Source organism: Capricornis sumatraensis, chromosome 1 (assembly GCF_032405125.1).
Source record: "Capricornis sumatraensis isolate serow.1 chromosome 1, serow.2, whole genome shotgun sequence".
In the NCBI taxonomy this organism is placed as follows: domain Eukaryota; kingdom Metazoa; phylum Chordata; class Mammalia; order Artiodactyla; family Bovidae; genus Capricornis; species Capricornis sumatraensis.
Genome location: NC_091069.1, coordinates 33,926,816 through 33,949,645, shown reverse-complemented (window position 1 = coordinate 33,949,645; position 22,830 = coordinate 33,926,816). Strand labels below are relative to the sequence as shown.

General features: G+C 46.6%; 1 protein-coding gene across 1 annotated transcript in view; it reads right to left on the bottom strand.

The window, feature by feature from the left end:
* Positions 1-22,830, bottom strand: part of DPYSL5 (dihydropyrimidinase like 5) — a 49,123-nt gene that overhangs the window by 11,556 nt on the left and 14,737 nt on the right. Inside the window, exons 2-7 of the mRNA XM_068979820.1 lie at positions 12,680-12,838; positions 10,460-10,639; positions 9,554-9,622; positions 7,342-7,386; positions 5,134-5,209; positions 4,079-4,235 (exon numbers count right to left, since the gene is read on the bottom strand). Coding sequence (XP_068835921.1) covers positions 4,079-4,235; positions 5,134-5,209; positions 7,342-7,386; positions 9,554-9,622; positions 10,460-10,639; positions 12,680-12,838 — 686 coding nt within the window. The remainder of the gene's footprint in view (positions 1-4,078; positions 4,236-5,133; positions 5,210-7,341; positions 7,387-9,553; positions 9,623-10,459; positions 10,640-12,679; positions 12,839-22,830) is intronic.

The following is a 22,830-nucleotide window of genomic DNA, read 5'->3' as shown; positions in this document are numbered from 1 at the left end:
TGGCTGGAACTTGGGGGCCTGGTGGGAGAGGGGAGGGCACAGCAGGGGCCTTGGAGTCTAGCTTACCTTGGAGGAGTTACCAAGCCTTGTGTGTGCATGTGGGCCAACCAAGATGCGATCCTCAGAGGGGAATCTTTGAGCAGAAGGCATTATTTGGCTTGGTGAGGAGCGTATTCTTAAGGCTCTCAGATGTTCAGGGTCAGGCTGCACATGGTGCTGCCTTCACTTGGGGCCTGGCAGGGCTTTCCCCAAATGACTACTATCCTTGGCAAAATCCACAGTGACATGACTTAGCTCCTCCGTGGCATGGGCTGGCAGCTTCCGGCACCAAAGATGCTGCTGTGGCCCCCCTGAGAGACTGCAGGAGGGGCTCCTCCACTGAGCAGAGGGTTTGTTTTAGTGTTCCCAGAGACCACCCCCCACCTCCCCCAGACCCACAGAACCTGCCAGCGATGAACAGAATCTTCAGTTTTCACTTTTTCTTGGGCGTTCTCCAGAACCCTGGGTGGGGCTCAGATCAGAAAATGCTCATCAGAGTCACGGGCTGAGGACCCATGGACCCCATGCTTTAACTGACAAGTCTAACTGAGTCCTCGCCTTTCTTAAAAGGCCCACACACAAGTAAGTGTTCTCTAGGCAGGAGTGAATGAGGGGGGCACATTCCAGAAGGGCTTTTGGGGATCCCCAGTGCTGCCAGGAATCTGGGAGATATGACACACCCATCCTTATTCTTTAAAACATCACTAACTTTTGTTAAGTACTTTAAAAATGTGCTGTCCTGTGCTTAGTCACTCTGACTCTTTGAGTTGTATCTGACTCTTTGTGACCCGATGGACTGAAGCCTGCCAGGCTCCTCTGCCCATGGGGATTCTCCAGGCAAGAGTACTAGAGTGGGTTGCCATACCCTCTTCCAGGGGATCTTCCAACCCAGGGATCGAACCCAGGTCTCCCACGTTGCAGGTGGATTTTTTTACTGTCTGAACCACCAGGGAAGCCCACTTTAAAAATATATAAGTTCAAATGAAAGAATTTCTGGTCTCTTTAAGAAGTCAGATTTTAAATAAAGGACAAATCCTGACATCTACAGATTGTACTTTTTACCCTGATATACCTGAAGAGATCATATCCTAAAATAGATCATTATAAAGCAGCTCATATTTTCTTATAGAAATATGTTAATTAGTGCGTGGGTTTTCTATCAAGTACTTTGCCTAATACCAATTATCACTAAAATGTCATAAAAGCAAAATTATAGTAATCATGAATTCCTAAAAATGTTAAAAATATGCTCCAAATTCTATAAAATTATACAAGTTTACATTTGCACTGATTAAAAAAGGGATTCAAACTATTCTCATAATTATTCACATGAAATTATAATTCTATTTAAATGAATATAATTTAGTTGAATAATTTAAACAAATTTGACAAAATAAGCTAGAAATTAAAACTTGAAATTATTCAATTAATAATACTTTTCTTCCTCTGCTTATTTAAATTTGTGGGGGTTTGGGAATTCATTACCTTTTTGTTCTTTTCGTAAATTTGCTTGTGAGGTATTTCAAAAGATTCTTTGACCTTAGAACAGAGCCAAAACTATTATCATGGGTTCCTGATACTGGTTTGTTTTTGTTGTATTGATAATAGTGAAAAGGAAGCTGGTTTTTCCCCCAAACAAGCATTTTTAAAAGTATGAGCTGATCTAGCATTTCTCCCTTTACTCTCTAAAATTGGTTAAAACTCTCAGAGCTGCCATTGCTCAAAATCTTAGCACTTTATGGGACAGACTATAATTACTGCCACTATGCCACAGCATATCCTACCCCTCCAGGGGCCACTGTGGCCCCAGGACCCTACCACCTGCACTCCAGTCATATTTGGAAAGCCCCACAATGCTCTTTCAGAGAAGGCAATGGCACCCCACTCCAGTACTCTTGCCTGGAAAATCCCATGGATGGAGGAGCCTGGTGGGCTGCAGTCCATGGGGTTGCGAAGTCAGACACGACTGAGTGACTTCACTTTCACTTTTCACTTTCATGCATTGGAGAAGGAAATGGCAACCCGCTCCAGTGTTCTCGCCTGGAGAATCCCAGGGACGGCGGAGCCTGGTGGGCTGCCGTCTGTGGGGTCGCACAGAGTTGGACACGACTGCAGTGACTTAGCAGCAGCAGCAGTGCTCTTTAGATTGTTAACAGAGCAAGATGTTGAGCAGAAATTCTCCAGTTGTTACTCAACCAACCAAGACTGAAAACAAAGGACATGGATAAGATAAATGCCCCTTATCTAATGACAGCCACCTCCAACTGGGGCTGGTCATGTCCCTCAACATCCCCCACCATCATCCTAGCAGAAGTGTATCACTATCCCCACGTCTATAAAAGCAGAAGACAGCAAGGGCGACTGGGGTGTTTGGTAAAATGGAGGGTTCTATGGTCTTGCCCTTCTTCCTGTTTTCATGAGTTGAATGGTACTTTCCTTCTCCCCCAACTAGTCTACCTCAGAGTCAAGAGGGAATGTTTGAAGAGGTTCACCTGTGGAGATCAGAGAGGACAGGAGCAGGCACCTACTTGGAAGATGGGTGGGTGGGCCTGCCTGAGCCTCTGAATGAGGAGAGCCAGGTCATGGGGATGGGGCAGCCTGTAATCCCATCAAAAGGAGCGGCAAAGCTGCATGAGCTTCCTCTGGGCCCAGACTCTGCAGAAGGTGATGAGGCTTAAGCTGCTGGCCCAGGTTCCTGTTCACAGGGAAGCTGGGAAGGGGCAGGTTAGAGGAGGTAAAGATGGGGACTCCCCTGGTGGCCCAGTGACTAAAACGTGGCATTTCTACAGCAGGGGGCCTGGGTTCGATCCCTGGTCAGGGCGCTAGGTCCCACTAAAGATACCACATGCTGCAAGGAAGATCAAAGATCCCGAGTGTGGCAACAAAGACCCAGCAAAGCCAAAGAGATGGTTTTTTTTTTTTTTAAAGAAGTCAAGCTGGACTCCATCTCCTGAGTCAGAGGATGGCACGAGAGTGGCTCAAGACAGCCCTTATCTGGGCACATACCCGGCACAAGGAGGGCCCAGAAGCCAGTCACTTTCTTCCAGAGAAGAAGCAGCAGCAGTTAGTACAGGGGTACAGGCCGTGCTTGGGTGTGGAGCAGTGTCCCCCACCCCTTTAATCCTAATCCCCACCAAATTCCCCAAGCTGAGAGTTGGGAGGAGAGGAGACTGACTTTTAAACTGAGCTGGACTTCAATAACCAAAAGGGAAGAAAAAGCAATGGTTTTTACCATTACCTAAACCCTGATGCTGGGAGGGATTGGGGGCAGGAGGAGAAGGGGACGACAGAGGATGAGATGGCTGGATGGCATCACCAACTCAATGGACAAGAGTTTGCGTGAACTCCGGGAGTTGGTGATGGACAGGGAGGCCTGGCATGCTGCATTCCATGGGGTCACAAAGAGTCGGACACGACTGAGCAACTGAACTGAACTGAAGGGTCACTAGAGGCAAGAAAGAATTTGCAAGCCAGTACTGGAACCAAACAAAGCAGTTTTGGAAAAACAGGAACTGGAGAAAAGAAGGTCTGGAGGAAGAGGTTAAGGAGAAAGGGGGAGAAGGTGTGGAAGAAAAAGGGAAAGAGGAAAGAGAGGAGGGAGCAACACAGAAGGGAGGGGTGCACAATGAGAGTAAGCCACGTGGGAAACAATGAGAAGGGGAGGTGAAGGGAAAAAAGAGGAAGATCCAGAAATACTCTCAGATAAGTCAGAGTCTACATCCTATAGCTCCTGGTGGCCTTCAGTGTATGGGAGCAAGGTTCTTTGAAATTCTGAATAGCTACTGTTCACAGTTTTATATACGCTCTTTACTTGTCACCTCAGAGGCTCTCACTCCCAATCAAGTGGTCATAGGAGCACCATGGCATGGCAGGAGCTTTGGAGAAGGCAACAAAAGCAAAACTCATCCTTTGGACATAAGGAAACCCAACTTAGGTCCGACTGGGGGCCTCTACGATATCACCTTAAAGGTCTACAAATGCCCAGCATGGCCCGAATTGTGACACAAGGCTGCATCATGGTCCAGCTGAGGTGCCTTACTTGGCCAGCAGGCTCATGAGGTAGGTTGATGTGTTGGTGTCCAGTCTCAGGGGAGGCACCGTCACGTAGGCGGCTGCGTGGGACCAGTCCTGGTGGTAGTAGTGTAAGCCCGTGAGCGTGGCATGTGCAGTGGTGGTCTCAGCCAGCACGACCTTCCCTGCAAGAAGAGGGGAGTCCGACCATCACCAGGAAGCCAGTGAACCTGGGGGAGCATCGGTCTGAGCCTCTCACTGGGCAGGGGAAGAGGCTGAAGTCAGAAAGGAAGGGACTAGTCTGAGCTCGGCTGGGCGTTGGAGACCTCAGCTGCGGTCAAGGCCAGAGTGCTCCCGTGTCCCAAGAGACAGAGGTGGAAGGCTGGGTCCACAGCACAGGTGGGACCCTGGAGGAGGTCTAGCTAGAGGACAGGTAGGAGGCGGGGTGCAGAAAGCAGTGTGGCGGGAGGGCTGGAAGGCCCTAATTTATATCCCCAGGTTCGTGACTGTGATCTCTTACGCTTGTTATCAGGCCCTCACTGGCACCCCGAGCCAGGCCGGGAGTACAAGCATGGACAAAGCCTTCAGGTGCTTTGGCCAGGTGCTCAGACACACAGGTGTCCCAGGGCTGGTACATTGGGTTCCTGAAGAGGATGTCCAGCTCCAACATTGTCATTTCTCCAGGGACTTCGTAGGCCTTTCCCCCTGAAATGTCCGCTGGAACTCATCCAGGATTTTATGTTGGTTACCAAGGCAACCACTAGCAAAACCCAACAGACCAAAAAAAACCCAACAACAACAACAAAACAAAACCAATTCATGAGTTGATTAAAAAACTTGGAGAATTTTTACCAGTCTGAGGAGAGGTGACAGACACTTCTGTAAAGCTGTTATGCATACAAATGTGCAGAGGAAAACCCTGATTCTAAGGGGCCGACCCCAGGCCTGGGCAGGAAGACAGCAGGAAAGAGAAGGGCAGGGCAGCCTCAGGGCCTGGCCTCAGGAGGCGGGAGGGAAAGTGCATGAAACTGCTGGGCACCCCTCATACAAGGGCTAACTGCCCAGCCCACCCTACTAACTCACCTTGCATCTTAGCAGCTGCGATAACATCACCGGCTGAGATGCTGGACACGTTGACCAGATAGATGGGACAGTGAGTCTAAACACAGGAAACATGGTGGGAAGGAGACAGCATCAACCCCGTAACAAGCATCAAGATGACCAGACCAGATTAGTCCTGGCCCCAGCACTTCCCCTCCATCGCTTAGCACCCTCCTTAGGCTGACGGTCTTCTGCACAGAATGCAGGCTTGGCAGCTGCAGGCTAGGGAAACCCCACAAAACAAGGAGGGCACAGGTGGTGCCCAGCACCAGAGCCCACAGGGGGAACATCTGGGTAAGATGTCAAGTGCTGAACCTCACATTTTCTACCAGCCAACACCAAGACTATTTACAACTTAAAATGAAGGACTTTTAATTTCCTGTTCATGAACGTGAAGACCTAGATATAGTTGTGTATTATGTCCCATATCTAAAATCACGATGCCTGCCATCTGAAGGCTGCTTTATGCGCAGACAGAATGTACCCTACCCCAGAGAAGAAATGTTACACAAGAGGCTCAGGGTCCAGTCTACATCAGATGGGACCAGTCTTGCAAATGGACACCTGGATTATAACACTGATTAACTTTTCCTCTACTGAACTGTGCAACCATGGTCCAAGGTTTCACTTCTCTGGGAATATGTTTAAGCTAAAAAAATGAGGAATTGCCCTTTTGTTGTTCAGATCTTTCCTTACTCTGGGGTAAGTTTCCATCAGGAAGTAATTGCTGGCATAATTATTGTTATAACAGTAAAATGATGTCCTTGTCCAGCTTCTAGACTTATAAAGGGCTAATGGGAAACTTTTCCCAAATGTTATTCTAGGGCCTTCTTTTCTTATCAAATTAGGAGGATAGAGAATTTGGGAACTGGCCTGACATTTGATGTGCTTGGTACAAGTTTCCTGACTAATTCTGAGACCAACTGGACCTCTGACCTCTGTGTTCCCCTGGTGTCCCTAACACCACACCCTTCACCCTCTGCTCACAGCCTTCAAGGTAGCCCAGGTCTTTCCAGAGGAGAAGTTCTCAAGTGTTAGTGCCTGTTAAAATCATTAGTGGGCTTGTTAAAACATAGATTGCTGGGCATCACCCCCAGTTTCTGATTCAGTGGGTCTGGACAAGCCTGAGCATTTGTGTTTCTGAGTTCCTATTCCTAACAAACAATGTGGATGCAGCTAGACCAGAGACTGCACTTAGAAAACTAGTGTTTTAGAGAAGGTAGTTTGGATTATCGGAGAAGGCAATGGGGGCTCACTTCAGTACTCTTGCCTGGAAGATCCCATGGATGGAGGAGCCTGGTAGGCTGCAGTCCATGGGGTCGCTAAGAGTTGGACATGACTGAGCGACTTCACTTTCACTTTTCACTTTAATGCATTGGAGAAGGAAATGGCAACCCACTCCAGTGTTCTTGCCTGGAGAATCCTAGGGACAGGGGAGCCTGGTGGGCTGCCGTCTGTGGGGTCGCACAGAGTCGGACACAACTGAAGTGACTTAGCAGCAGCAGCAGTTTGGATTATCTGAGAAAAGGGAACCCTCTAACGACAGTTCAGGAGGGGAAATGACCTTGATACAGTGTTTTGCTGTGTATAAAGTGCTTTTCCTTCCATGATTCCTATGATGCTCACAACCATCCTGTAAGGAGTGGGTAATAACATCACTCCAATTTTGGATAATGAAACAGTCTGTTGGAATGGTTGATTGACTGGCATGTGAACAGAGCTTGTCTTTGATCAAGCTTGTTATTTCTCTTGCTTGTTCTCACCACCACACTACATCATTGCTCCCTTACCCTGAACTGCACCAAGAAAAAAATCACGAATGGCCCAGAGCTAGAGGTCTGAATTGTGATTCTCTAAGTAAAAATCTTTGTTCCTCTAGAAGAAACAGATTCCAGTTGCTGTGAGGCTCTGTGGTCCCCACCTTGCCTCGCCTTCCTTGGGAGTTGTTTCCACTGGAGCAATGAACCAGATGTCAGTAAGCCCAGTGGGGTGGAACAGAGAGCCAGTGGCAAGGAGCGCTCCTATCATGGCTGTGGGAATAACAGCGTTCATTTAGCAAATGATATCCATTTGGGGTCCTGTGAGCCAGACCTGGTGCTAGCACCCAGAGCAGATTGGAGATCCACTGTCCAGGCTGGTTTCTGACCCCAGAGTTGAAAATGGGCTGAGAGTGAGCTGGGGTCTACTTACCCTGTTTGCAATGGTGATAACTCGGTGAGTGGCTTCTGCTTCCAGCTGTTAGGAACAGAGGACAGGAAGAAAACAAACTTCATCATCTCCCCAAGCAAGCTTACCTCTGCCTGATATCCCACCCTGTAGAAAGTGCTGGAATGTCTGACTTAGAGCTGGAGGGGCCAACTGCACCCACAGGCACTGGCCTGGGAGGAAACCCTGAGCAGGGGCACCAAGTTCCAGCCACCTCTGTTCACCTCGAGAGCATCCTAGGACTTAGTGTTCCAGGCGTGTCTTCCCTGGATGCTACTCAGGGCTTAATTCAAAGGCAACAAAACAAGAGCAAACAAAAACACCTCCCCTGGTTTCTGGTGCCTTCTCTCCACAGCCATCTCAGCACTGTAGCAAAGGAGCAACATGGACTGATTTCAAGCTGGAAATTAGCCTAGATCAGGATTTCTGAACCTTGACACTATTGACATTTTGCGTGAGATAATTCTTTGTGGTGGAGGCTGAATGGACATTGTGGGCTCTTCAGCAGCAGCCCCTACCTCTACCTACTAGATGCCAGTAACATCCTCCTCCTGAGTTGGGATAACCCAAAATATCTGAAGCTCCAATACTTTGGCCATCTGATGCAAAGAGCCGACTCACTGGAAAAGACCATGATGCTGGGAAAGAGTGAAGGCAGGAGGAGAAGGGAACGACAGAGGTCGAGATGGTTGGATGGCATCACCGACTTGACGGACATGAGTTTGAACAGGCTCTGAGGACGGGGAAGCATGGCACGCTGCAGTCCATGGGGTTGCAAAGAGTCGAACATGACTGAGTGACTGACAAAATATCTCTAGACATCACCAAATGTCCCTGGGGAGCAAAATCTCCCCAGATGCTCCCCTTTAATCAGTAGATGATGGTGGTGGTAATTCTTGCTTTTACTACAACTACAGTCAGTGTCTTGCTCCTCTCCTGGTTGGACTCCAAAGTGCAGTCCTGTGCCCATCACCCACCCACCCCTGTTCTCATGGGCACTCTCAATGCATTGTCTTTATTGAAGTTGGTGTGTCTTTCTCTACCAGCTCCGAGGTGCCCAGACTGGAGCTATATTCAAGGGCTCTGACAGACAGGGACAGACCCAGGGCAAGAGTAAGACTTATACAGGGCTGACCCAATATAAGCTGACTTAGTTTCTGTCAGATGGTAGAACCATCACATCCTGTCTCCAGCTCTTCATCCCTCAAGGCTGCCCCATCAATCCTTCATGGGCATCCAACCACCACTCTGCATTTAAGGCTTTGCAGAAACAGAAAATAGCTTTCTCCTCACCAGTGGTGGGGGATATCTGAATAGGGCAATAGGGCAAGAATGCATTATTTATCCAATGTGATCCTTCAGAGTCAAATTCTTCAGAAAATGGGAACTGGAGGGCATTTGTGTCAACATCCTGAAAAACCATGCAAGGGTAAAATCAGAGGGCAGAGGAAGGGCAGGCCTTAGTTACCATTCTCAGCGATGAATAGGAAAAGAGGGTGAGAGCTCACACATGTGCCTCTTGTTTCTAGTGGGAACAGTCCAGAGTTTTCCTCAGACACTCAAAGGGATCTCAGCCCCCAAATGCTGATTCACTGGCTTACAGCCTGGAGTTTCTTCTAGCATCTGAAGGCTCTTTCAGTCTGTCTTTTCTCTCCCAATTTAATCTTGGCCACTGCAACCCCTGACATGCTCGCATGGCCTCCCTCAGAAGGGATCCTTGAAATCAGAACCCAACCCAGGTGGGTTTGCTTCCCCAAAGTGGTCTTCCGCACGGAAGTTCAAGGCCTGGCCAGCTGTGGATAGTAGCAGTGTAGTAGAGTAGTATTATTAGTTGCATACTCCTGTCCCGACTCTTGGCGACCCCATGGACTGTAGCCTGGTAGGCTCCTCTGTCCATGGAATTTTCCAGGCAAGAATACTGGAGTGAGTTGCCATTCCCTTCTCCAGGGGATCTTCCCAACCCAGGGATCAAACCCAGGTCTCCCACAGTGCAGGCAGATTATTTACCATCTGAGCCACCAGTGAAGTCCCACTGGCAGTATGGAGGAGGCTGCTCCTTGGGAAGCCTCCAGAAGGGAATTTCACCCATGGAGAAAGCAACACCAGACAACCTGTATTCACAGATGTCTCATGCATCCTAAAGATTCTATGAACCGATAGGAAGGACGTTGACAAAGAATGCAGACGTCTTTCTCACCTCCTCTGGACGGCTGATCTCAATGCCTTCTGGGCCTGTGATACCCAAATCTAGTGCCTCCTTTGCTCCCTGAATAATAGCAAAAGAAAGAAAATTGAGAGAATGAGATACAAAAAACATAACTGAAGGGACTATAAAATATGCTCAGCCCAGCCCATGCCAGTAGGCTTGCTGCTTTTCTCACTTCTGTAATCCTCATCTTTAAAAAAGGGCAGGATTAATAAAGGGCTCCCCTGAGAGAGAGCCCTCCCATTGTATTGGGGGTGACTTCATAATGATTGAAAATATTTTCTTCCTCTTAGAAATACAGTTCAGTCACCAGCCAACAGGCCTGGGACACTAAAGACAAGCACTCTCTATTGATATGAAAAATCAGAATTTCCTCACTGGAAATCTAGTTAAATCTCCAGCTTCTAGAAATGCCTAGATTAGCCTTTACCCCAAGTGTCCTACTTAAGATCCAGGAGTAGAAAGGGGCTTGTCTGTCTTGGTCCCAGTGAGAAGATCTCTCTAATACCTCTGCTCCTCTGAGGAGGTCCAAAAAGTGGAAGGCTGACTCTTATTTATTCTTATTTTAATGTCACATCTCATTAAAAATACTTCTTAGAGATGCTCCACATTCTTTTGTGGTAATGGAACTTAAATATCATATTAGAATGAAGACATCATCATTCAAGACTTAGAAACCCTTTTGAACTAAAAAGGAAGATTTGCTTTTTTACAGATGCTAGATTTGGATTTGGGGGCAAAGATCCATCATCTGGGGTGTTAACATCTCACACTTTCTTTTAGAATTTCTTTTAGAATTTGTCTTATCTGAACCCTGTAGGATGGGTCACGGGTGGTCAAGATCCCTCTGAGAATTGGTGCCCTCCCCCTGTCGCCCATCATTCTCTACTGCCTTGCCTCAGCCACGAGCTCCCCATTTTCAGCATGGACTCGGGCGATGGCTCCAATATCCTTGCAAGCGTGAAACACTTGGTACAGCTCGCTGTCCCGAAGCATATACAAGTCCTTGTAGGTCATGAACATCTGAAACGAGTTGACTCCCTTCTCCCTCACCAGGGTCTCCATTTCCACTTTCACCTGGAGAGCAAAACGTAAAGGCAATGTCACCTGGTACAGACCTGGTACAGATTATCAAGAGGCTGGCCAGCCAGTGCCGGCCCAGCATGGAGGAGAGAGGTAGCTCAGCGGATGGAGTTGCCGCATGACCACCCGTAACCTCATAGTATGTCACTCTCCTCCCACTCCCCAGGCTGCTGTGAGGTCACATGAGCAAATGGACACAGAAGTGCTTTGAAAATTGTCCAGCATGCTACAAATATAGAAAAGCTATCTGGGCATGTTTCTCGTATCACATAAGCTTGTCTATATTTCTGTCTCCAAATCACCTTTGTTGGTAAATGCACTAATGACTTTCATAGCTTGGTCAGTTCCCTCCATCCTCATAATGGAAGGGGTGTTACAGAGAAGGTATACTAATACTAAAAATCCAGAGACCTAGGGAAAAATCTAATTTAGGGACAAAGCCAAACATGAAATAACGCTATGTGAATAAGGAGATTGATCCCAGTACTATTTATACTAGGTTAAAAAGTGGAAGAAACACTGGTCTGGCGATAGGTGAATAAATTGTGGTTCATCTACTTGACAGAATACTAAGTGGCCATAGCACTGATGGTCATGAAGACCATGCAGCCAAATGGAGAAGCTCATACTTAAAGCAGAAGAGTTACTATGTAAAAGCAGGTATGAAAAAGACCAGAAAGAAATGAGCTAGAATAGCAATGGTCATTGTACTGGGGGTGACTGGATTATGAGCTTCCTTTCTTTTCTATTTTTAAAATCTGTAATTAGAAAAAATTTTTTGATTACCATAGAAATGAATTTAGAATTCTAGATACATGAAAGTCCCCACAATCTCTGGGGAGTTATGGATGACTGGCTTGGCCTCAATGTTGAGGATCTGAGTGGATCCTTGATTCCAGTCCCTTGCTGGGGGAGGGAAGGGAGAGAGGCTCAGGGCAGAAGGGGTCACCCACCCAGGAGGGTGTCTGAATTGGACAAAACCTCCATCTAAGATAAGGGATGGCTGGCATTCAGTATAGATGGCATCTTCTGCCTGGTACCAGGAGGGGAGTCTTCATGTGGGAGGTGGGTGGCTCTACAGCCTTTCATGAGCACCCTTTTGGAAGTAATGGGTGAGACTGGGTGAATCTCACAATCACGGCTTGTACTCGAGGGCAGAAGTGCAGTCAGGCTTTTAGTTACCAGCTCAGAAGGGAGTCAGGCTCTTTAGGTCAGGGTCCCCAACTGGAGAACTTGGTAAAATCTCTTAATGCTTGTTTATTTTTAAGATCCCAGGGCACCCACTCAAGTACTGGCACATGATTAATGAACACTTGATGAAAGAATGAATACTCGGGCTGCTTCCCCGGGGGCAACAAGCAGTAAAAACTCCAGAAGTGAAGCAAAATCTAAATGCCTGTGAATCTGTTTTCAGGAAGAACAAGGAAGTGGGATGCCAAGGAGCAGGGCTTAGACTCTGGCCCTGGAGCCTGGGCAATGGGAGGCCAGGGTAGCCAGGGGCACAGAGGCTGAACTGAAACAGGGCCCAGTGGGAGGTGGCCTCAGGGTGCTTAGAGCAGAAGCTGGGGCCCAGCAGAAAAGAAGCACCCATTCTTCCTGGGTAAGATGGTAAGATCCATTCTTACCAGGTGGCAGTCAGGACAGGACTCTCTGTTCTGAGACCTCAGTGCTGTTACTTCCAGCACAAAATGATTCGACCCTGGGGGCTGACCCCGCTACTCAGCAGTGACCCCTTCGGTGTCAGTGGTACCTAATGGAAAGCGTCAGGACACGGTGACAGCCTGGTGGTCAGAGCAAGGAGCTGGTGCTCCCTGTGTATGTGCTGGAAAACTGGCTCATTAAATTGGGCAAGACAGCCCCCGCCACATAGAATCTTAAGTGCTCTTTGGTTTAGCATTTGGGGGAGTTAGGATGCCAGCAGGAGGGGCATTCCTCACTGTAGGAGAGTGTCACCCACAGCTGGCTCTCACTAAATGGCCCCTCCGCCAACAAGAGCACTGGTTCTCCTTTCAGGGTTCCGCCCAGCACTGTTACCTTGGGAGCCCACCAGGTGATCCCCACGTGGAGGGCATAGTCACAGCAAACCTTGGGGTCGGCCAGACCCCGGCACTTCTCGTAGGCTTCCACAAGGGACGTCTCCTTGTCAGGCAGGACATGGCCGATGATCATGGTGGTGCCTCCAACGAGTGCTGCCTGAGGGAGATGGGAGAAGTCATCTGGTTACATTCCTACCCACATGTGAGTCGCTGCATGGGAAGACACTGGGTCCTCCGGCGGATATTCAGGACAACCACTGACTCTCCCACATAGGAGGCAGGGAGGTCCAAGTGCAGCAGTGTTCGGGAAACTGCGAGGAGCTGGAGCTCCTGGGTTACACACAGGAGCCAGTGTATAACCTTCATCGTGACTGTGGACCCAACACGCAAACCTGCTTCTTCCTCATCTTGGGCTGTGGCTCGGTGCTTTGGAAAAACCACTTAGTGTGTTTCCTCAGCCTCTACTTCCCAATGAGACGATTCCCCGCAAATGATTTCTGACCAATTTGGACATATGAGTTAAGTGAAGTGAAAGTTGCTCAGTTGTGTCCAGCTCTTTGCGACGCCATGGACTATACTGTCCATGGAATTCTCCAGGCCAGAATACTGGAGTGGGTAGCCTTTCCCTTCTCCAGGGGATCTTCCCAACCCAGGGATCGAACCCAGGTCTCCTGCATTGTGAGTGGATTCTTTACCAGGTGAGCCACAAACGAAGCCCTGAATATATAGATGAGGTAATTTTATAATATTATTTGTAATATTATCTAGTTACAGATATACATGTAAACCATAATGAATAAAATATTAATTTGAATATGTTGTTTTGTTTTATTCTCTCACATTTCATTCAGTAATTCTGGTCAAAGTTTTTATAGACATTTTCAAATCGTTATCTTTGTTTTCAGTTTTTCCAAGAACATTATTTCCATTTGACTTGTTTGAGATAGCATTTTAGGTCCTTGTCTGATTTATCAGTGAAAAACTACCCAGGGTTTGATCCCTGGGTCGGGAAGATCCCCTGGAGAAGGGAATGGTAATCCACTCCAGTATTCTTGCCTTGAGAATCCCACGGACAGAGGAGCCTGGCAGGCTACAGTCCATGGGGCTGCAAAGAGTTGGACATGACTGAGTGATTAACATTATCCCTATCATTTTAAAAATATTTTGATGCAGAGTCTTTACCTCGTTGGATGGCTGTGAAAGTCAAAAGTATCACTTTGTAAAGTTTTGTCCTAATATGCGTGTGTAATTATTCAGAATTTAGTTGTTTATCTCTGTTTTCTGTATGGGAGGAAATCAGCACAATGAAACTGTCTTGATGATTTCATGCTTCCTCTATTCAGTTAAATCCTTCATCACAAATCAGAAATATTGCTGGGGAATAAGGAAGTGAAAAAAATTAGTTCAGTGGCCAACAAACAAATAAAATGAAAGCTCTTGCAACACAGATTTTCCATGCTGACCCTGGCTGGGTGGGTGAGACTTGTCGCCCTGTTGTCCCGGGAGATGCAGGGGCCTGACTTCTTTCATAACTTGAAGTAACCAACAGAGGGTGCTAGTTCTTCGGTTCACACGTAGGACCTGTGATGTGGGAGGCAGAGAGATGTAGGAAGGGGAAGAGCACCAGATTGTAGCTTTACTAGCTGGCTTCTATTTCGGATTTGGCTGGATGGTGCCAGGCTGATTCACCCTCACAGCAGGTGGTTGTAGTCTATTTTGTCCTGAAATGCATTTCTTGCTTTTATGTGTGGACACGGGGGTGTCTGGTATATTGGGATTTTACACACTAAATTGTTTTACTTCTTCTGGGGTTCTAGATTGTTTTCCTTTGCACTCCCTCGTCCATCTGTGGCCTTGCGTCAAAAAGAAGGGAACCTGGAAACAGCACAGTGGAATAAGAGAGCCAAGACAGTTCTTAATATCTGTGGGTTTCTGAGAGTAGAAAAGATCTACCTGCTGAATCTCTAGGTTGGCTCAGATCAAGCTAACAAACTGTTACATAGAATATATTCTAGGCACCTACTGTAACAGATACAACTTCATAATGACTGAGAAGGCTAGGCCTGAGTTCGCAATTCTCAGGGTCCTTGCAGTTCTGAGATACACTGCAGGAGATTTTGGCCTCTGCGTCTGCCTGCAGCCCACACCCCGCAACCCTGGATCTGTTCTGCAGCTGCAGATCTAAGCTCTGCTCACCCCTGCAAGATGCTGCCCTGGGGCTTGGTACGCACACAGTGGGGGTCTGGCCCCCAAGCAGACAGATACAGGCTAATATAGGCCCTGGCAGTGCTGAGACCCTTTGTCAGTGGATTCCAGGGCCCCAGAGTATAGTTCAGGATTTTGGGACAGTGGGCTCTGGGCCTGGAGGTCACTTGGAGTCCAGAGCTCATGGCAGAGACTCCTCTTGCCTGGGTCCAAGGATAGTAACCGAAAAGTGTTCTGGAAGGAGTCAGAAGCATCCAACAGTGGTCCTGACTATCACATTTACTGGTTGTAATCCTGTGTGTCTACTCTGCTCTGTACCTTGCCTCTGGGGGCTCAGAGAAGGTCAGGTGGCAATGGATGTGAAAGCAACTATCAGCTGCAAAGGGCATATAAATAGCTGGAATAGTCATTACTGCTGTTACCTCAGGCCTCAAAGCAAGTTTAACAGGAGTAAACATCCCTTCAGCTGCAGGTTTGGAGCCCAGAGCAGATGCTGGATGCATAAGCGCTGGTTTCCTCCCAGGAAAGATACACACAGAGCTGGCCTCTAAAATATGCACAGCTCCCACCCACGGAATGAATGCCGACAAGCTCAGTCTTCACGGGAATGTGGCATCACAGATGTGACGGACCTTTTTACTGTCATCCCACACAAAACAGCCTTATAGAAATCAACAGCAGAGCGTGACCCAATCCTGTTCCGGAGGCTTTCAGAAGGATGATGTTTACGATAATCAAAAGGCAATGTGACTGTGTGACTCCTGAATGTTCAGAACTGTGTTTATGCAAGAACAGGAAGCTGTGAAAGATCTTTAGAAATCGGTAGAAATGATGTTCATGGAGGCTGTCTCAACAGGGAACAGGGGTGATGCTATAATGAGTGAAAAAGGCAGCATTCAATATGTGTACCCAAGATGCTTTAGAAGTGTGTTTAAATACACACCCACCCACACAAAGAAACAAAATGGAAGGAAATATACCAACACATTAACAATGATTGTTTTTGGATGATGAGATTCTGAGTAATTTATTTTTTTTTCTAATTTTCTGAAATTTCTCTCAAACTATATTATTTTCATAATATACATAAAAATAAATTTGAGGGAAACTAAAGCTATTTAAAATTTAGTCAGCCATGTTTATGTGCTTAAAATACTTTCTTTTAAAGTTATGAAACATTTCAACCATACAGTAAAGTACAGAACTTAATACAACACATACCCATGAACCCATTACTCAGATTTAATAGATGCTAATTTTTACTGTCTTTACCTTACATATTTTTTAATTAAAAAATGAAAGAAAATATTTTCAATATAATAAGAGCTCTTCATCTTAAAATTTCCATCCCTCAACCATGAGGTTGATATAAACTTCTCCCATCCATGTTTTATACTTTCACTGTATTTGCTTTGCAAATTAAAAAAAGGTACACAAATGGTTTTATAACTTCCATGTTCTTTTGCAACTTGCTTTTTTAATTTGACATCTTTAAGATTCATTTAAGTACAGATATTTCATTTACTTTAATTAATTCACTGTATGAACACTCTTCCAGGCATGTATTCATTTCTGAGTTCAGGGACACTGCTATGCACAATCCTGGCGCATCCTCACCCACTCTAGGGCAGTCCCCGCATTCAGGGTATATGCTGCCAGGAAGGAGAACTGCTTCTTCCCAATACATGAGCATCTCCAATCATGCCAGACTTGACCATGGAACAGCTAACTCAGCAGGGCCTCCTGGAACCTGGTGGCTGACCAGAATGGCCCACTTATCAACCCAAGCCCTTATTTATTTATTTTTTTTGACATAAACTACTTTCCAGCCAAGCATTCCCCACTGTGCATGTGGCATTCCTTTCTATTGAGAATGTAGACCTGACATCTCTCACTACTGAGTTAACATGGAGTTTAGGACCCTTTGTTTAACCAGCAAACACAGCATCATTATATCCATTTGGCAGGATATGAAACAGAATTTTATTACTTCAAAGGGTTGCCATTATTTTATCTTTGATATTGATGACATACTGCTGGGTAAATCTGGATTGATTTGATGCCCAGTCATGTCACTTCCACTTGCCCCCTAAGGAAAACCAGTCTAGGCAATAGTGATCCATTTTACGACACAGTTTCTAGGCATACACTTGGCAGGAACTCATACTGAACTCAACCTAAACCTGTTGTTATAAATGTCACCTTTATGCTTCAGAAGTTACAGACCACTGTGGGCAGACCACTGTGGGCACTCGGGGGTCTTTGTACTGACCGTGGACCTGCTCAGCAAGTTGAAAAGAAATTTCATAGGTAACTTATTTGCTGATATCACAGAGTTGGAAAGAATAGTGCCTTGGCCTTTCCTGATTTTGTTAAGACAAATCTGGAGGGTCACTCTGTAGCATCTCCTACATTGCTGCAGGTGTAATCACATATTGCTGAGTTCCCAGTAAAAATGTTTTTCTTTTTTTTCCTCTACCCCTCCACTCTGCACCTCAAAGGAAAAAGTTTGATTCTCTAACTCCAAGGCCAAGAACCAACAGGTCAAGACACAAACTTGGTACCATGATGTTGAGAAGGCACTTGGGCCTGAGCTTATCTGTGGGGTTTTTCATTAAGAATGAGGGAAGGACTTCCTGGATCATATTTTCATACTGATGCTCAGACAAGGGGGGTGTTTGGGGGAGGTTATTGGAATCAGAAGAACTAGATCTGCTACTATCTAGATGTACAGATTAAGGGCAACTCAAATTTCACAGGGGGAACAATCCTGCACTGAGAATCAAATAACAACTTTTTCCTTTTGGCTGCATAGTCTTACTTGTCCCAAGACATGTGGGATCTTAGCTTCCTGACCAGGGATCAAACCTGTATCCTCTGCATTGCTAGGCGGATTCTCAACCACTGGACCACCAGGGAAGTCCCTCAAATAACAAATGTTTGTATGTGCTTTGTAAACTAAGTCCAATGCAAATATTTTAACATCTCTTAACATGACTGAGAAAGTCATCACTTGTTCAAATGGATCTGCTTCTCTTGGAACTGCTGAACCGTTTCCTTTTCTTTTCACATTGAAATTATCTTCCATCTTTTACTCATATTTGCTTGAAGTACAGAGAAAAGAAATAACCAGCTCAGTGGTTTCTCCTTTGTGCTGAATAACTTCCTTCATCTTCAGATATCTGTTGGCTGCTTACGAGCCCTCTGGAAAGCCAGCTCTTACGCAGCAGCGCTCCTTGGGATTCGAGAGACGCTCAAAAGAAGGACCTGAGCATTTTGTCAAATGAGATGATGTATGATGGTACTTAGAATCATGCCTAGCATTCAGTAAACACCATTCTCATCGTGAAACATACAGCCACCAGCCAAAGCCAGCTCCATGGGTATATGGCTTGTGCAGTCCCACAGTGCCTTGCACTTAGAAGGGCTCTGTCCTGGTTTAATCCTTGTCATCTTGAAATTCTTGATAATTTTTGAATGAGGAGTCCCACATTTTTATCAGCTGCACTGACCTGATCTAGGGAAATCATGCTTTTAACAAGTTTACGTTGGCTTTACTGTCAATTCATCCAGCTCACGTTGAGGGCTCAGGACCATGACTCTTTCTGCCATAACTCCCTGCTAGGCCACTGGAATGCTGACCACTGCCTCCACCCTCTTTTTTTTTTTTTTAATTTATTTTTATCTTTTTTGGTTGCACCCTATTCCCCAACCAGAGATCGAACCCATGTGCTTTACAGTGGAAGTGCAGAGTCTTAACCACTGGACCACTAGGGAAGTCCCCTTCTGTCTTCGTTTAGAGTCTCCCCAACACTTTTTATCAAATGCTCATTTTCTCTGAAAAATAAACAAGACAACACAAACCCTCCCCTGAAACACCTTTTCTCCCAGATACCAAGGAATGCATGATTGTTCCTCCAGCTGCACACAGCTCCCAGGCCTTTTATTGACCTGTTGAGTTCATTCTGCAGCTGACTGGTTTTCTCTAAATTGCATATTTATAACGAATTGCACTTCTAAACTTCCTTTTACTTTTTACTCCTACCTTCTGGGTCCCAGCCTCTATTGCCTCATCCAGGGCACGGTCCCGCTTCCTGACCTTGCTGTGCTCTCACAGCATTACCATATCTAAAACTCATCCTTCATTCTTTGAATTTTCAGCAGAGGAGACAGGCAACATTCAATCTGCAATATACTTTGGGAAAAGAACATTTTCCCACACTTAATCTGCCTGCCGTTTAAAAGCACATTATTCCTATATTAAGAGGCAAAATGGTAGAGTGACAAGAAGCAGACAGATCTAGGTTTATATCTTAGCTCCATCACTTATGGTTATAAAATCTTGGGCAAATTATTTAATCTCTTTGAGCTTCATTTTCCTCATTGGTAAAATGGAGTAATAATACACCACTTGTGGGGTTACTATGAGAATTAAATGAGATAATGTGTGTAAAGCACTGAGGACGGTACCCACACATAGTAGGAGCCCAGTAAATACGAGTGATTTATACTACTATTATAACTATTATAGTTAATGAACACTAAGCATAATTTCTGGGTAACACGAATGTGCACACCATGTTAAGTCTATCAGATGCTCCAGAAGAAGTGAGGAATATAAGTACCTTAAAATGCTTATGTGAGAAATACAAGTACGGTTAGCAAACCAAATAAGACAAAAAGGTTCATTTCTAATAGAAATGACTTCAAAATAATGAGTACAAAGCAGCATAAGATAACTTTCCTCAATGGTGACAGCATCATCAAGTTCAGCAAAAGACGGGGAGAGGGGAAGGACACAATAGGATGGGAAGGCTGAAGGCTGGAAGTGGGCAGGACGTGACCCTCTGGGGCAGGAAATTATGTGGGCAGAGCCGGGGACACTGCTGGAGGACAGAGAAAAGACCTGGCTGGTTTGGTTGAGGCAGGACTGATTATGACCAAAGTGGGTGGGCCTTGGTGACCTTGGATTCCATCAGTCAGCAAAGTGTGTTGTGGAGATGGTGGTGATGAGGGGCTTCGGGAGTGTGGGGGTTTAGGAGCACATTTACAGAGACGACTCTGGTCATGCCCATCCTGGGACATGTCTGTAGTCACGACAGGCTTCTGGGCAGAGAGAGAACATGAAAATCAGACTCCATAACATGACTCTGACTATGCCGTGCAAACTCAACTGCAGTGCTTAGATAATGAACCTCAACTTGGGGATTGGGATGAAGGTCATATGTGAAACCCATTTCTAGGAAGAAGCAGCAACTAGGTTTAATGACAGAAGAAGATGTGATATAAATAACAGAGGAGGTTTTATGACTATATGGCTGAAAAAACAGTATCAGGAGAGGAGCCACCAAATTTAGGACAGATGAGAGTTTTTAGGCATCTTAAGGTAGAGCTGACTGAGACCCAGAAGCAGAGGTGAAATCGCTAACTATAACCAACATCCACTGAGCACATGCTCTGTGCTTGTTTTTCACAACAGTCCTGTGAAATACATGTATTATCCCCATTGTTCAGGTAAAGAGACTGAGGGTTGCACTTCTCTTAGACTAGGAATGAAGTCTCTCCCCGTCCGTTCTAGAGGGAGGTGGATAGAGGAGGAGGTGATCTGAGGTGACATGGAGGGGAGCTGAGGGTGCCCAGGCCCTTGGTCCCAGACTTAGCAAAACAGAGGGAAAGTTCTGGGAAAATGAGAAGTGTTGGTCTGAGCCAAGATGGAGGTAAAGAAAAGCATATGGAAAATGCACTACAGAATCAACAAGAGAGGGCTGAACTGAACATGCCATGTTCAGGGGCCAGTTCTGTGAAGTCAGGAGCAGGGACAGAGAAATCAGGCTGGGATTGCCAAGGGAGTGGGCACCCAGGGGCCAGGGACAGCCAACAGAGGGGCCCAGGAGAGGTCCAGCACAGCCAAAACCAGGGAGGGGTCCCAGAGCAGAGTCAGGTTGGGGCTGAGAGTGACATTTGAATTTTCGCATTTGTTCAAGATATGTTTCTATTTGCTGATAGTGCGTGGAGGTGGGAGGCTCTGGTAGGAAAGGCCTGAACTCTGGAGCTTGGCAGACCTGAGTCTGAGGAGTCCTGTGGTCTTGAGCAAGTGCACTCTGGCTTGGGACGATGGGGGTGCCATTCCTGGAAGGAGGGGTCCCCAGTAGAGGAGTGGGGTTGTGGTGGATGTGCTGAGTTTCAGGCAGGTGAGCAGAGGTGCCTAAGATGTAGCTGCAGACGCGGGAGTCATCAGTAACAGATCACCTGGGGAGAAAAGGTGGGGAAGAGGAGAAGGCAATCTGGGATAGGATCCCGAGAGGCGACCACAGAGGAGAGGAGTTAGACAAAGACAAGGCCACGGGGAAGAGAGCCAAGAGGGAGGAGGAAGGGCAGGCTGGCATGGGGTTATGGAAGCCAAGAAAACCCTGTCACAAAGCAAGCATCTTCCTGGCTCACTGGCTTCAAGCAGAGGTAAGCTGCCCTAGAAGTTAAGACACCCTTGCAGGAAACTCAGGCCCCACTCTCAGGCGCGAGCAGACCAGGGTAACTTGCAGATCTCAAGGACAGTGGGCATATCCACTCAGGAAGCCCGATTTAAGCTGGCCTGGCTCCTGCTGCACAGGTAGGCCCGGGGCACACAAAACACAACCAGATGCAAGCAAGAACAGGCCTGCTGAGAGAAAGTTCCAAGATTCAGCGTGAAATCCCACATCCCCTCCCCGCTTCGGCCCCATTAATAAAGAGCAGACCTGATCGCCACTCTGTGGGGAGCAGCTGGGTCAGGCACCGGTCAGAAGGAGGCTGTGCATTGCTCCCTTTTCTCCTCTGTTGCAAATTCCCGAAGACAAAGAGGTGCTGGCCCTCTCCAGGGCTGGTGGCAGAAGCTCTGGCTGTCTGGAAAGGCTAATTTCAGAGGACCCGGCAGAGAAAGATGCTTCCTCGGCTCTGGGATTCTCATCCCTGGAGGGGCCCCAGGCAGCAAGAGAGTAATCCCCATCATGGAAACCTTCAGAAGAAACTAGACCCAGAGAAACTCTCATGGAGAGATGCAGACCAAGGTTGCAACGTGGCCCCCAAGAAGTGAACAAGGAGAGTCACCTGCACAGCAAAGGCTGCCCTCGCCTAATCTTCACAAACACTGGGTTGGACAGATGTTTCCACCATCTCCGTTTTTGAGAGATGAGACAAGACTGGGATCTAGGTATTTTTCCTCCAAATCTCATACTCTTGGGTAACATGGAGAATAGATCTGATACTAACCAATAGCAACTAAGGGCAGAGCCTCATAGCCTGGAGCGTTCCCACTGCATATTCAGGGTCTCCCAGAGGCTATACTTAAAATAGACCAGAAATAGGGAATTATATACATCAGCCATAACATTTTCTCACTTTGTAATTGGGAATACATGAATACCAAATGGTGGGAGAAATGTAAAAACATGCATGGTTTTCATCATGAAACGACACACATTTCCGTAGGTAAGACAGGCCCTTTAAACCCTGAAATGAATTGTGTTAATTCCCCAGGCTCAACAAATTCACATGTCCCAGGCACACAGAAGCGGCCCAATAGCACAAGGTGACCTCCTCCCACAGAAGCCATCGGACCCTTGTGGCAGGCAGAACCCGGGCTGAACTCACTTTCAGGAGTGAAATGAACATTTACTGACAGCCTGCTCTGGGCAATGTTCTTAATATTTATTACCTTATTTGGTCCTCAAAATGACTCTATAATGGAAAGCAAGGACTCAGATATCTGTATACCCATGTTCGTAGCAGTATTTTTCATAATAGCCAAAATGCGGAAGCGACCACGTGTCAATCGACAGATGAATGGATAAACAAAATGTGGTATGTACATAAAGTGGAAGTGAACGTTATCCAGCCTCAAAAGAGAAGGGAATCATGACACACGCTACAACATGGTTCAATCTTGAGGACGTTATGCTCTGTGAAGCA